The sequence below is a fragment of the Puma concolor genome, chromosome B3 (assembly GCF_028749965.1).
Source record: "Puma concolor isolate L17-30 chromosome B3, mPumCon1.1.hap2, whole genome shotgun sequence".
Taxonomy (NCBI): Eukaryota; Metazoa; Chordata; class Mammalia; order Carnivora; family Felidae; genus Puma; species Puma concolor.
In genome coordinates, this window is record NC_141672.1 from 107,797,145 (window position 1) to 107,809,030 (window position 11,886).

The 11,886-nt window shown below is 48.9% G+C and overlaps 2 protein-coding genes across 10 annotated transcripts in view; both read left to right on the forward strand.

Annotated features, from left to right (window-relative positions):
• USP3 (ubiquitin specific peptidase 3) overlaps nt 1-4,516 on the forward strand; it is a 107,605-nt gene extending 103,089 nt beyond the window's left edge. For all 9 annotated transcript variants that reach the window (XM_086710886.1, XM_086710885.1, XM_086710887.1 and 6 more), the window contains one exon: nt 777-4,516. In XM_086710886.1, the coding sequence (XP_086567012.1) occupies nt 777-942 (166 nt within the window). In that variant the 3' untranslated portion in view covers nt 943-4,516. The remainder of the gene's footprint in view (nt 1-776) is intronic.
• Nucleotides 4,517-7,276: 2,760 nt separating this feature from the next.
• On the forward strand, nt 7,277-11,886 carry FBXL22 (F-box and leucine rich repeat protein 22). Its single transcript, XM_025919993.2, has 2 exons — nt 7,277-7,693; nt 10,792-11,886. The coding sequence occupies exons 1-2, from the start codon at nt 7,359-7,361 to the stop codon at nt 11,126-11,128; spliced, it is 672 nt and encodes a 223-aa protein (XP_025775778.1). The 5' UTR covers nt 7,277-7,358; the 3' UTR covers nt 11,129-11,886.

Here is an 11,886-nt window from a genome sequence, read left to right on the forward strand (position 1 = left end):
TTTATGGTTGCGCTATCTTTTTTAAACCATTGGTATTAATAAGAATTTTTAAAGCTCTTTGGTTTTCTGCATTAAATTTGTTAGTGGTTAATTGCTTGTTCTTCCCAGTACTTTTCTTTCATACTGTGTCCCCACCGCTGCCCCCCCCCCAAGGGTTTGATGATTTGGGGCTATTTAGAATCCTAATAGATGATGAGATTATTATTGATAAATGGTAAGGGTTTGTCTAGCATTTACGAAAAGTGTCTGTTCTACCTGAGGCTTTTCTCTCACCTGGGAGGGCTGACTATAGGGCTGACTGTATGGCTGAGTGGGTGGGTCATGCTGAAAGAGAAAAGCCCTTTCCTGGAGGCAGATTACTTTCTTAAGCTCAGGTTTTTTCCAAGGCTGTGATGGAAATCTGTTCCTCACTTTTCCATGTGTCCGTAAGCCTAGACCCATGCTTGTTAGGTTGAGCTCCTTGGCCCCTTTGGTGTTTCCATTAACCCAGTGCTATGTGAACACTGCTTTTAGGTGATGTAGAACATCTTCAGTTCCTGCTCATTCAATGGCCCTCTTCCCTCTATTTCCAATGCCTGCACATTCATTGTTACTTCCGTGAGTTTTGAGGAACATACACACGAGTTTAGTCCGCCATCTTAAACCACAAGTCCCTAGGGCTTATTCTTTATTACAGTATTTATAATTTATTGCATATCTAACAGATTATATGATTGCGCAGATCCTTCTGTTATTTCTGTAGTCCTTTTCTTTCATTTTTTTACGTTTCCTTATAGGGTCGGTTCTGGACATTACACAGCATATGCAACTCATGAAGGTCGCTGGTTCCATTTCAATGACAGTACTGTAACGCTGACTGATGAAGACACCGTTGTGAAGGCAAAGGCCTACATCCTTTTTTATGTGGAACGCCAGGCCAAAGCTGGATCAGATAAACTTTAATACCTCCTTTAAATCATTATTTGTCAACTATACCGGACAAACATTTCCAGTTTTCCGTAAATACTTGATCCGAGATTTAATTTCATTATGCACTTTTCAATTTCCTATTTTTGGTTTAGTTTTGTCAATGGTAGTGACATATTAAACATGGGCACCAACTAATTTTTTTTTTAGTTCTACCAGAAAACCTCGGCAGATACTTTGATTTGCTGCTTTAGTTGTAATAATTGTTTTTATATGTAGTTTCAAGAACTTAGTTCTATTTGACTTTTTTTATATTAATGTTTTCAATTCTCACTTTGAGGCACATTTACATCAATGCTTTGTTACTGTCACATGCTGAAAGCAAGATATGTTCCTGATTGCGAAGAGCAGAACTGCCTGCTGCCTTTCACAGCTGTAATGGGAGATCAGGTGGACTCGAAATCCAGGATCATGTGCGCACATCATTTGTGGCCCACAAGATTTCAGTGACTGTCAGTAATCGTTCTTTTCGATTGTAAGAGGTAACTGGGAGAGCATCATTAAGTAGACCAGGTGATTGCTGCTCTTGGTATCTCTCAAGGCTGCTGCTTATCAGCACTGATTAAATAAATTTGTTGGATCACTTGTACCTATACTGCAAATTCAAGAATTAGTCCTTTGAAGTTTTATTTTGTTTCGGGGTTATTTTTTGCTTGCGTGTGTTTTCATGGAGAGAAGAGTACAGAAAAGTCCAGATAAGACCAGATACATTTAGTGTTTAAAAATGTCTGTGACTCAGCTACACGGTATAGATACTGTCAGGTGAGGAGACCACAGCTTGTTTGCCTTTAGAACCAGACTCTAGTTCCCCCACTGTCTGTGGTGCTGGATGGAAGGAACTACCTGTCCACTTTTGCCTTATTTCTTGCTTGGCCATCTCAAGTTGAGATGCTGACCTCCAGAGCTGATTTGACCATCACCTACACTTCCCAGAAGGAAATTTGAGTCTTTGCTACTTTGGGTTTTAACAACTCCCACTGGCCTATCCTGATAGCAGAGCAAGCTGAAAATATTCTCACTGTGAACAGAGAGTTTCTATTCTTGAGTTTAGCAGTCTTGGTTTTAAAACTGTGTTCAAGAAACATAGGTACAGGCTCCATTAAGATTTAACTCAAATTGAAATTTGGAACCAGAATTCCATCTAAGGTAATTGTGATTTCTGCAAGTGTTCCAGGTTTGTTGATTTGGGGGTGGGGTGGGGGGCAGTGGCAGCACTGATGAAGGAATCAGAGAAAGGGACTCCCAGAGAGGGTTGCACCTTAGGACTAGGCACAGTTTTCAGGTTCATCTCTCATTCCAGCCTTTATTTTCTTCTCAAGTGTCTACAAGTCACAAGGGGCAGAATGTATTTCATATTAAGCCAACCTACCAGACTTTTTGGTAATCTTGTTTTTTTCTATTAAAAGAAAAAACTGTCAAGTTTTAAGTGCATGAATGTAAAATAAAGTCTAACAGCTGTCCTCAGGGTGGATATTTGAAGTTGCAAGAGAAGATGTGGCTCCATTTCAGTATTAGCTAGGTATATCTCCTATTCTCTCAGAGCAAAAATCAGCTGCTCAACACTTTAACATAGCCAGGAGAAAACTGCAATTGTGTCTAAACTTGTACTATCCACTATGGTGGTCACCAGTTATATGTGGTTAAATTTTAAGTAAAATTAAATTTAGGGGCGTGTGAGTGGCTCAGAAGGTTAAATGTTCAACTTTGGCTCAGGTCATGATCTCTTGGTTCCTGAGTTCGAGCCCCACATTAGATTCTGTGCTGACAGCTCAGAGCCTGGAGCCTGCTTCGGATTATGTATCTCCTCTCTCTCTGCCCCTCCCTTCCCCCCCCCTCAAAAATAAACATTATATATTTTTTTCAATTAAATTTCAAACTCACTTCTTTGGTCACACAAACCACATTCCAAGTGCTCAGCAGCCATGTGTGGCATAGGACTGCTTAGGTCTAGGGCAGTTCTCTTAGATAGCAGTGGTCTAAATTTTCACTCCAGAGAAAAAAGCTTTGCCTTTATGTTTAGGTCTGACACCTTAGAAACAGAGTCTAGGAAGATAATTAAGAGGGCAACATATATTTTAAATAGTTTACACTTCTAAATTACATTAGGTTGAACCATAGGAAGTTTGTGGTATTTGCTTTTTTGATCTACAAAAGTGAAAGTTTCACATAATTTGACCTATTAATATATTAACACCACATGTAATTGAACTTGGAATGTGCATCTTCTTTGATTTTTGTTCAGTATCCCCTATGAATTCAGGCTCTTTTACTGAGATGGTATATAGCTGTGACTTCTAACATTTGCACTTAGATTATTCCCTCTTAATGGGCAGCTGCTATGACTTCAACAATAAAGGCTTGGGCAGTGTTGATATTGGTGGAGAAAAACTGTCTTTTCATACCAAAAGGAACTTAGTGACAGCCAGACTGCTTTGCTGGGGGAAGGTGGTCCTTAGACAGGTAACATCATTGGCTTAAGAGATGGACACATTTCCTCTTTGAATTTTTAGAGTATTTTTAGTGCTTGATTTTACTTAAGCAGAATGTTTGAATGGTGTTATGAAGGAAGGCTGTTTGGAAAAGTGATTGGATCCATTTGAACTGTGCATTTGAACACCAGTGATGTAAATGTGCCTATTCGTATTTACAAAATTTAACTGTGTAGCCTTATCACACCTATTTTAAAAGCTGATCTTTGTGTGCTCTTCAGGGCTTTCCCCTTGTGCCATGTCGTCTGTGTGTGTGTGGCTTCTCGCGCAGAGAGCTTATGCTGAGGTGGTGCCTCATGCTGTCACACCTCTCCCCTGGAACAAGAAAACTTCCTCAGAAGTCCTCCCACACAGGTGGGTGATAGAAACAGTTTGTGGCAACACAAATCTCTCTCCATGGTGGAGAAACCTTTGCTTATCCACTGTATTCTACTCAGTGTCTAGTGATGACAAATGTAATAGAATTAAACCAGTGAAGTGTACAGGCCCTGGTCAAGTGTTAAATGTGTATCTCACCTGGGGAACCTACTCAGCAGCTTGGTTCTGCAGTTGGGGACATCTTTATTTCTTAACAGCCAAACCTCTTTCATTGGTTTAGTGTACATAAGTCTATTTAGATACGCTTCTCCCACTTCGGCCCCCAGCGTCCCCTAAACTCCCTCATGTACCCTGTGGCTCAAGTGGCCTCTTCACTGGGCCCTGAAAAGGCTCGTGAGCAGTCTGTTTCTGCGGCCAGGGCACCGGTCCCAGGGGACTGGGGTGTAGCCACAGGAACGGGCTGCGGTGCAGGAAGAGGCAGCCACGTGGTGGGTCATGCTGGAGGGCAAGGTCTCCGCATCGCCTCGCGGGTCTGAGCATGATGGACTCCAGAGCGCCCTGCCCTCCGCCGGTGCTGGTTGTGTCTGATGTGACCGTTTGCCGCGAAAGCCTCGTTTGTGTGATGCGAGCGGATTAACTGTGCAAGTGACTAATTTCACTTATGTTGTAATCACATCCCTTTTCTGCTTCACCAGCCTGAACTGTTTTATGGATGAACGTATCATTAAATTTCTGGTCTCTTTCCTCTTGGCTATTATTTCTGAGCTCCTTTCATGGGAGCCAAGGAAGTAATGGTGCACTTGCTCCAGCCATGGGCCTTGTCAGTCAGTCAGCAGTTTGCTTCTCAACCCTCCCTATCTGGGGCCGCCAGAGTACAGAGGCCGGGATGGAGTGACTTGCAGGGACAGGTAGTGGCGGGAAGGGACACCCTGGCACCTGCAGTCAGGTGCTGGAGGAGCAGCCTGTGTGCACCAGAGCCAAGTGAGATCACCCTGCCTCTCCTGGCACAGCTCGTCCTATCAAGTGCCGTCTGCTTGCCTCCTTCAGAGCTAGACCCCACCCTGAGGAACTGGCTTTTGGGCTCTGAGCAAAGGATGTTTCTTGGTCACCTTTTAAATAAAGTAAGACAGGCAAATAAAGTGCCACTGTTAAGAAATAAACATTCTGGTTTTCAGTAAGCTCCTATATATATATATATATATATATATACAAACACACATATATATACACACGACCCCTCTGCCCCCATGGTCCCTGGAGAATGAAAACACAAGAACCATCCCCCTCTCCCCCGTCCACATCCCTCCTTTTTCCCTCTTACGTATTGGCCTGCTCCTGTCAGTCTTCCACCTTTGGAGACAGAGGTGCCAGAAGCGCACATGGTTTTGCCTCCAGCTCCCATAGGCAGCTGTGCTGGTCAGAGGCTCACAGGCCAACTGGGAGCAGCAGTTGTCAACAGCACCCTGGCGGTCCAGACCCTCCCTGCAGGCGCGCCTGCCTCCATGGACCCACCCCCTGTTCTGGGATATTCCTCCCCTCCCCCAGGCTCTGAACGTTGGCCCTGCCAGCCTGGAACTGTTCCAGCAGGGCCTCAGGACTCTGTGGACGCCACAACAGACCACAAGGACTTGCCAGTGGCCAACCTTTTAAGAAGTTCAAAGAACCACCTATTTCTAAGAGGTCAGCCCTCTGAAAAGTACTGGTTTGGAAAGGAATTGGGAGGGAAAGTGGAGATCGTAAGGCTTTCTATTAAAACCCAGCCGAGCATACCGTTAGACTGGCTAAGTGCAACCAGAGCCAAAGAGGGGCCGTGGCTGTCAGCTGTACTTGTGAACCATTAAAATGGTTAGTCTGGAACATTAGCTGTGACTAGTGACCCTTTCCTTGAGAAATGCTTCTTTTAGCGGTCTCTTGGTGTATGTTTTTAAGAAAAGTCACCCTTTCCACTTCGCCTTGGCCGTGCTGGGGTAACTAAGCACATGGGACCGCTAAGTCTGGTGTCTCAGAGGTTTCCTTAGCTGAATTATGGTTTGTTTTGTTTGGGGTTTATTTCCCAGAGAGAGTGGTGGGCTCCAGGGGGGGCAGAGAGAAGGGGACAGAGGATCCGAAGTGGGCTCTGTGCCAACAGCAGCGAGCCTAGTGCAGGGCTCGAACTCAAACTGCGAGATCATGACCTGAGCCGAAGTCAGACAGTCAACTGACTGAGCCACCCAGGCACCCCTGCATCATGCTTATTTCAAAGGCAGAGCTGCACCAGGAATGACTAAGCCTTAGTCTGCATTCATCTGCATTATAGCCACACAACTGGACACCTAGTATCCCCTTATGTCCAATTCCAATCAAATGGGAGAATGAACAAAGCTAACTTACTTAGATGGTGTTCCCTGGAGCAGAGAAATAGCTGGTCCATGCCTCATGAGGCAGCATGCAGCCTTTGGCCTCTTTCCCCAAACAAACTAACAGAGGGGCATACAATGCCGGTAATTCACAATAGCAGAATACAGTAGGATCCGGGATGGTAGAATCCGGGATGGGAGTGGGAGTGGAGTATTAGAAAATAGATCCACGTACTGAGAAATCTAAATTACGTCAGGAAAGGAGAACTTAAGGGATGATGCCTCCAGGCAGCCTGCCTAGGCTCAGGGGCCCGGTTATGAAGGCATTCACAAAGAGGATGGTGTGTGGCTGGCTTAAAGGGCAAGCTTAGGCTAAAATACTTAGAATTGTTTCAGGCAGTTTTGTACTAAGAGCTACCTCATCCATCCTGACATTTTGGGAAATACAGACGAAATACAGCAGGGCTCTTAGCCGGAAAAATAGTAAGATGTAAAGCCAAGTAAACTGAAGCTTAAAAGGTTCCACAAATACACACAGAAGAACCTTGACAGCTAAGCTACTTGAGGGGAAGCTTTGCGAAACAACTCAAGGTAAAAACAGCCAGCTGGGAGGCCAAGGCAGTCCAGTCGCCTGGTGGAGGGTAGCAGGATTTGAAGGTGGTCCAGCCTGGCCTGCAAAACTCACAGGAAAGGGGGCATTACCCATGGCTTCACCTTCCCCCTCTGCACACAGAACTGTCACCCTTAGCTCTCTAGACAACAGGCTGCTTCCTACTAAGTCAAACAGAATACTCCTATTGATACACTAGAAAATGAAAACATACAATTTATAATTAGGGTCTCTCCCAGTGAGCGGAGACTGCAGGCCTAGACAGGTGGTCTGGCCGTCCACCCTCCAATGAAAGTGCCTTGGGAAGAGCCAAGAGAGCTCTCTGCTAAGCACCACTGTCAGCTAAAAGGGAAAGAAATCCCTTTTAAGGAAGCTATTTAACTTCAATAGCCTGCTTTTCTGCCAGGATTTTCAATTCCTCTGAACATAAGCCGAACCACAGACTGCTACACGTATGTCTGGATCTTGGCTTCCCCCCCCCCCCCCCCGCCCCGTTCTCAGAGCTTCAGCACCAGTTGTTAGCCAAAAATAAACACCATTCCTCAACCATATATGTCCACCAGCCCAGAGCGGGGGAGGAGGAGCAGGAGGTAGGGCAGGTCCCCAGGCTCCGGCCACACACTGTGGCTGCTGCACGCCATGCATCTCACCCAGCTCAACCGGGAGTGCCTGCTGCACCTCTTCTCCTTCCTGGACAAGGACAGCAGGAAGAACCTTGCCAGGACCTGCCCCCAGCTCCAGGACGTGTTTGAGGACCCCACACTCTGGCCCCTGCTGCACTTTCACTCCCTCGTAGAACTCAAGAAGGACAACTTCCTGCTGAGCCCAGCCCTCAGGAGCCTCTCCATCTGCTGGTACTCTAGTCGCGTGCAGGTGTGCAGTATTGAGGACTGGCTCAAGAGCGCCTTCCAGAGGACCATCTGCAGCCGGCATGAGAGTCTGGTCAATGATTTCCTCTTCCAGGTGTGCGACAGGTAGGCCACCTCCTGAGCAGAGCTGGCTTTGGTGGGGTCTGGATTCTAGAGCTCTAGGAGACTTCTGGGGGACAGGGAAGAACAAACCACAAGACCAAGATAGCTCCATTTGGGGGAGAATCTAACTAGGCCCAAGGCAGAATGTCCCGGCCTGTCCACAGCACAGTCCCCAGACGATGATGAGTACAGTCGTGGGGATTCTCTTCCTCTTAGCCTCACAGGTCCTGGAGCTGCTTCCGCCACAAGGAGGAAGCATTCGGGCAGCTGTCCGCCCTGGCAGCCATTAAGACCTCAGGGGGTCTGGCTGGGCCTCTGTTTTCAAGGTCAGGCCCTGGGAAAGGTTCTTAGACTCAGCTATTAGCTTCCACCTCCACTCTTCCCCTAGCAAACAAACTCCAAGGTTTGTGACATGCAACTAAGGAAGGAGAGCAAGGGTGCTCTGGGTTAGTCGAACCAAGCCAGACTGCAGGGGGAGGAGGGGTGGTGGTATTGAAGAATGGTTTCCTCATTAGAAATTTACTAATCTCACTGTACCCCTAGGGAAGGGTGTTTTGGCCTATTTTTACAAATGAGCAAATCAAAGCTCTGAGACATCATGTGATTTGCCCATAGCCTAGGATTACTGGATTTTAGGGAAAAAAAAAAAAAAAAATGCAAGACATCCAGTTAAATTTGAATTTTAGACGAAATTAATTTGTTTAAATGTTTATTCATTTTTTTGAGAGAGCGAGCTAGCGAGCATGAATGGGGGACGGGCAGAGAGACAGGAAGACACAGAATGCGAAGCAGGCTCCAGGCTCTGAGCTGTGAGCACAGAGCCCGAGGTGGGGCTGGAACTCAGGAACCACGAGATCATGACCTGAGCCAGTCGGAAGCTCAGCTGACTGAGCCACCCAGGCTGCCCCTAATTTTCTGATGTAAGTATGTCCCAAATACATCCTGTACTCATCCGTCAGGCCTACCATGGGTAGAGGCTGAGCCACAGGCAACCCTCCATGGTCTCACCCTCCTAAGGTAGCCCACACAAGCAGACTTCCGCTGCCAGCCTCTCTCTCAGCCTGTATTTACCAGTCCTGTCCTGACTTTGAGGAAGAGCACTCTTGGTTGGTAACACACTAGGCTCCGCCAGTTTGCTGCCACCCAGGTTTAAAAGCTGCTGTTTACTGGCAGCATGACAGGAATGAAAGCAAACAGTGTGGTGGCCCCGCCCTGCCTTTTTTTTAAGGCAGCAGGAAGAAAAGCCCATCTTGGCTAGGCCCTGCCGGGATGAGGCCATCTTGATGGGTTTAACAAGGCCCGGAAATCAGACTGGAGCGACATATACGGGAGGGTCACGCCTGCTCTCAAGTTGTTCCATTCTTGCTGTAAGAGAGCTGACAAGGTACGGATTAGGCCCCTCGTGGCACCATGTGGGTGCAGCAAGGGGCCCCAGTGACACAAAAAGAACAAAGGGCTTGGTGGTCAGGGTTCAGTGCGGAGTCTCCCAGCTCTGCTCCTGTCCAACCATGGGAGCCCAGCCCAAACATTTACACTCTTTCAACCTACTTTCTTGATCTTTAAAATGGGATAAGTCACCTTTCTCACAGGCTAAGAGGATTAAATGACACAGTAGCACTGGCACACAGTGGATACTAATATCCACCAAATCCGGTTCTTTAAGCAATCGGCTCTTGGCAGGGAGAGACGGGAAAACAGGGAAGGATGGCAGGGAAGGAGTCTGTTTTCTCTGTTTTGTTCCTACAAGCAAGATTATTCTAAAGGTTCTTACAACAAAAGGGACCACTCACCATCTTTGTGGCTTAAACACTTAATCATCATAACCACCCTGAAGGTAATAATTTCTCCCGCTTGACAGATAAGGAGGACTAGCACAGCTCAGGCATTTGTCCTTGGTCAGAGCGCAATTAAGTTGCAGGCAAGTTACCTGAGCCCTCATTCACACAACAGGGTGTAGACAGAGGACTGGATATGAAGACTAAAGAAGCCATGTGAACTTGGGGAGGTGGAATGGGCTCAGCACCTGAAATGAGGTGGTGCCCAGTCTGGTACAGTCAGGGGGTTAAGGGAGAAGCTTATCGGGAAAGGGAAAGCCCCAGTCTAGACGCCAGCTCCTTCTGGCTACAGGGAGCCAAGGCCCCTGCCCACGAGACCGGTCCTTCTTGACTGCAAAGCTGTCTGGTTCTGTGTGCTCCCAGAAAAAGTGAGTTACAATTGCCTACAAAAGGCCCTAAGGCTCTTTACACCCCCCATCTCAATCTTCACTACAACCCCACCGGTAGGCATTATTCCCTCCCTGCTGTGCTGGCCCCACTTCCCCCAAGAAACTAAAGCTCAGTGAGTGGTTTAGCAAAGGTCACACCGCAAATAAGCCAAATCTAACTTCTGCTCAAGATTCTTCTCAGCAGCAGGTGCTGGTTAGGTTGGGGCAGAGGAGCCTCCAAACTGTGTAGAAGTGGCCCTGACTATACCCACTTCACTCTGGTTCCTGACCTTTTCTAGGCTGGCATCCCAGTGGGCATGCAATAACTGTCTCAGTTAACTGAGCTGAAACCCGGGCTCTAGAACCCAGAGCCAGGCATACTGGAAGAAATGTCCCGACCCCAGATTCACGGGTTGAATGTGCCTGTCTCTAAGCCACCCTACAGGAAACCCTTGTTCCCACCTGACCATCCTCCCAGGAGCATCAAGGCCTAAGTTTGAAGCTAGACTCGATTGGTCACCCAGCATCTCTTCTCTCACCCCAAAGCAAACAAGTCCGGAGAGAGCCCAAGAACATCCAGAGTTGTCCACCTACAGCAGGACCAGGGGCGGCTCACGAGGCTGAAAGCCACACAGATTAAAGTTTGGTGGAATGGAGAGGCAGAAAGTAGGGGAAATGGGACAGAAGCCTTGGTTTTGATCCTGGCCGCGGCATCGCAGGCCAAGTTCCTTAAACTTGCTGAGTCCCTTTCCCCGTTTCCGTGCCCACAATATGCAGAGAGTCCCAGCGTTGTTAGGGGGCAACCTGGCCTGGGAGCTCCAGGACCGGGCGCGGCCCAGGGCAGACGCAAATCGCGACCCCGCGGGCCCCTCCCGGGGTCACTACGATCTCTCCGCAGGTGCCCCAACCTCGAGTCCGTCACGCTTTCAGGATGCGGCCATGTCACCGACGACTGCCTCGTGCGCCTACTGCGCTGCTGCCAGCACTTGCGTGCGCTGCGCCTGGAGAACTGCGCGCGCGTCACCAACCGCACGCTTGCTGCTGTGGCGACGCACGGGCGCGCGCTGCAGACCCTGCACGTGGACTTTTGCCGCAACGTGAGCGCGGCCGGCCTGCGCCGCCTGAGCGCCGCGTGCCCGCGCCTGGCGCTGCGAGCCGAGCACAGCGCGACAATGATCCCCGACCAGCTCCCCAGGGCGCCCGGCACTGCCCTTCGTAAGCTACTGCCGCGCTAGGCAGACGGCGCCGAAGCACGACACGCGGCCAAGGGCCGCCGGGCGGAAGGAGCAACCTGGTTTCCAACCACAGCCCCTCCACCTCCCAGAGCGTTGTCACACCTCTGAAGCTCAGTTTCCCTGTCTGCAAAATTGGGACACTAATGCCTACCTCACATTAATGGCGGTTTTACGCACAGGAGTGCAAGATTAACCGGATGCTGGGAAAACACTCGGATAGTTCTCACTAAACACCAGCACATTTCCCGACGCCCTTCTGCCCCAGGTCCTCAACCACACACTGCCTGCAGCAGCGGGACAGGCCTGCACCACGCATGGACTACAATCCCCGGCGGGGGCCGAAATACCCGCACGGGAAGGCGTGGCCACCGGGAGCTCTCCGGCATCGCGCAAGCGCCCTAGGAACGGGGGTGGGGCGACCTCCGCAGCCGGCCTCTCGTCCCGCACTACGTCTGCGGCTCCGGCCTCCCAGGAGCGTGGCCTCCGTGCAGCGCGAGCGGGCGGGAGAAGCGGGGGACCCGGGACTCACAGCCGGAGAGAGCCACCGAACCCGCCACCGCGGCCCTGTCGCCCGCACCTTTGCTCGGTGGCCGGGCGAGCCCGCTTGCCTTTCCTCAGCAGAGACCGCACACAGAATTCTAGAAAATGCGCTGGTAGATGTGATTCTTTCATAAATAGCATATCCTTATTTTCTATGGTTATCTTATCACAAAGGCAGAAGAAATCGTTTGAAAAACCCTAAGTAAAGATTTGAAAAC

What these genes read in the sequence shown, in the direction of transcription:
- FBXL22 (XM_025919993.2), top strand. Translation starts at nt 7,359, where the DNA reads ATGCATCTCACCCAGCTCAACCGGGAGTGCCTGCTGCACCTCTTCTCC. An exon ending in CTCTTCCAGGTGTGCGACAG is followed by an intron (nt 7,694 to 10,791) that starts GTAGGCCACCTC and finishes ATCTCTCCGCAG; the next exon opens with GTGCCCCAACCTCGAGTCCG.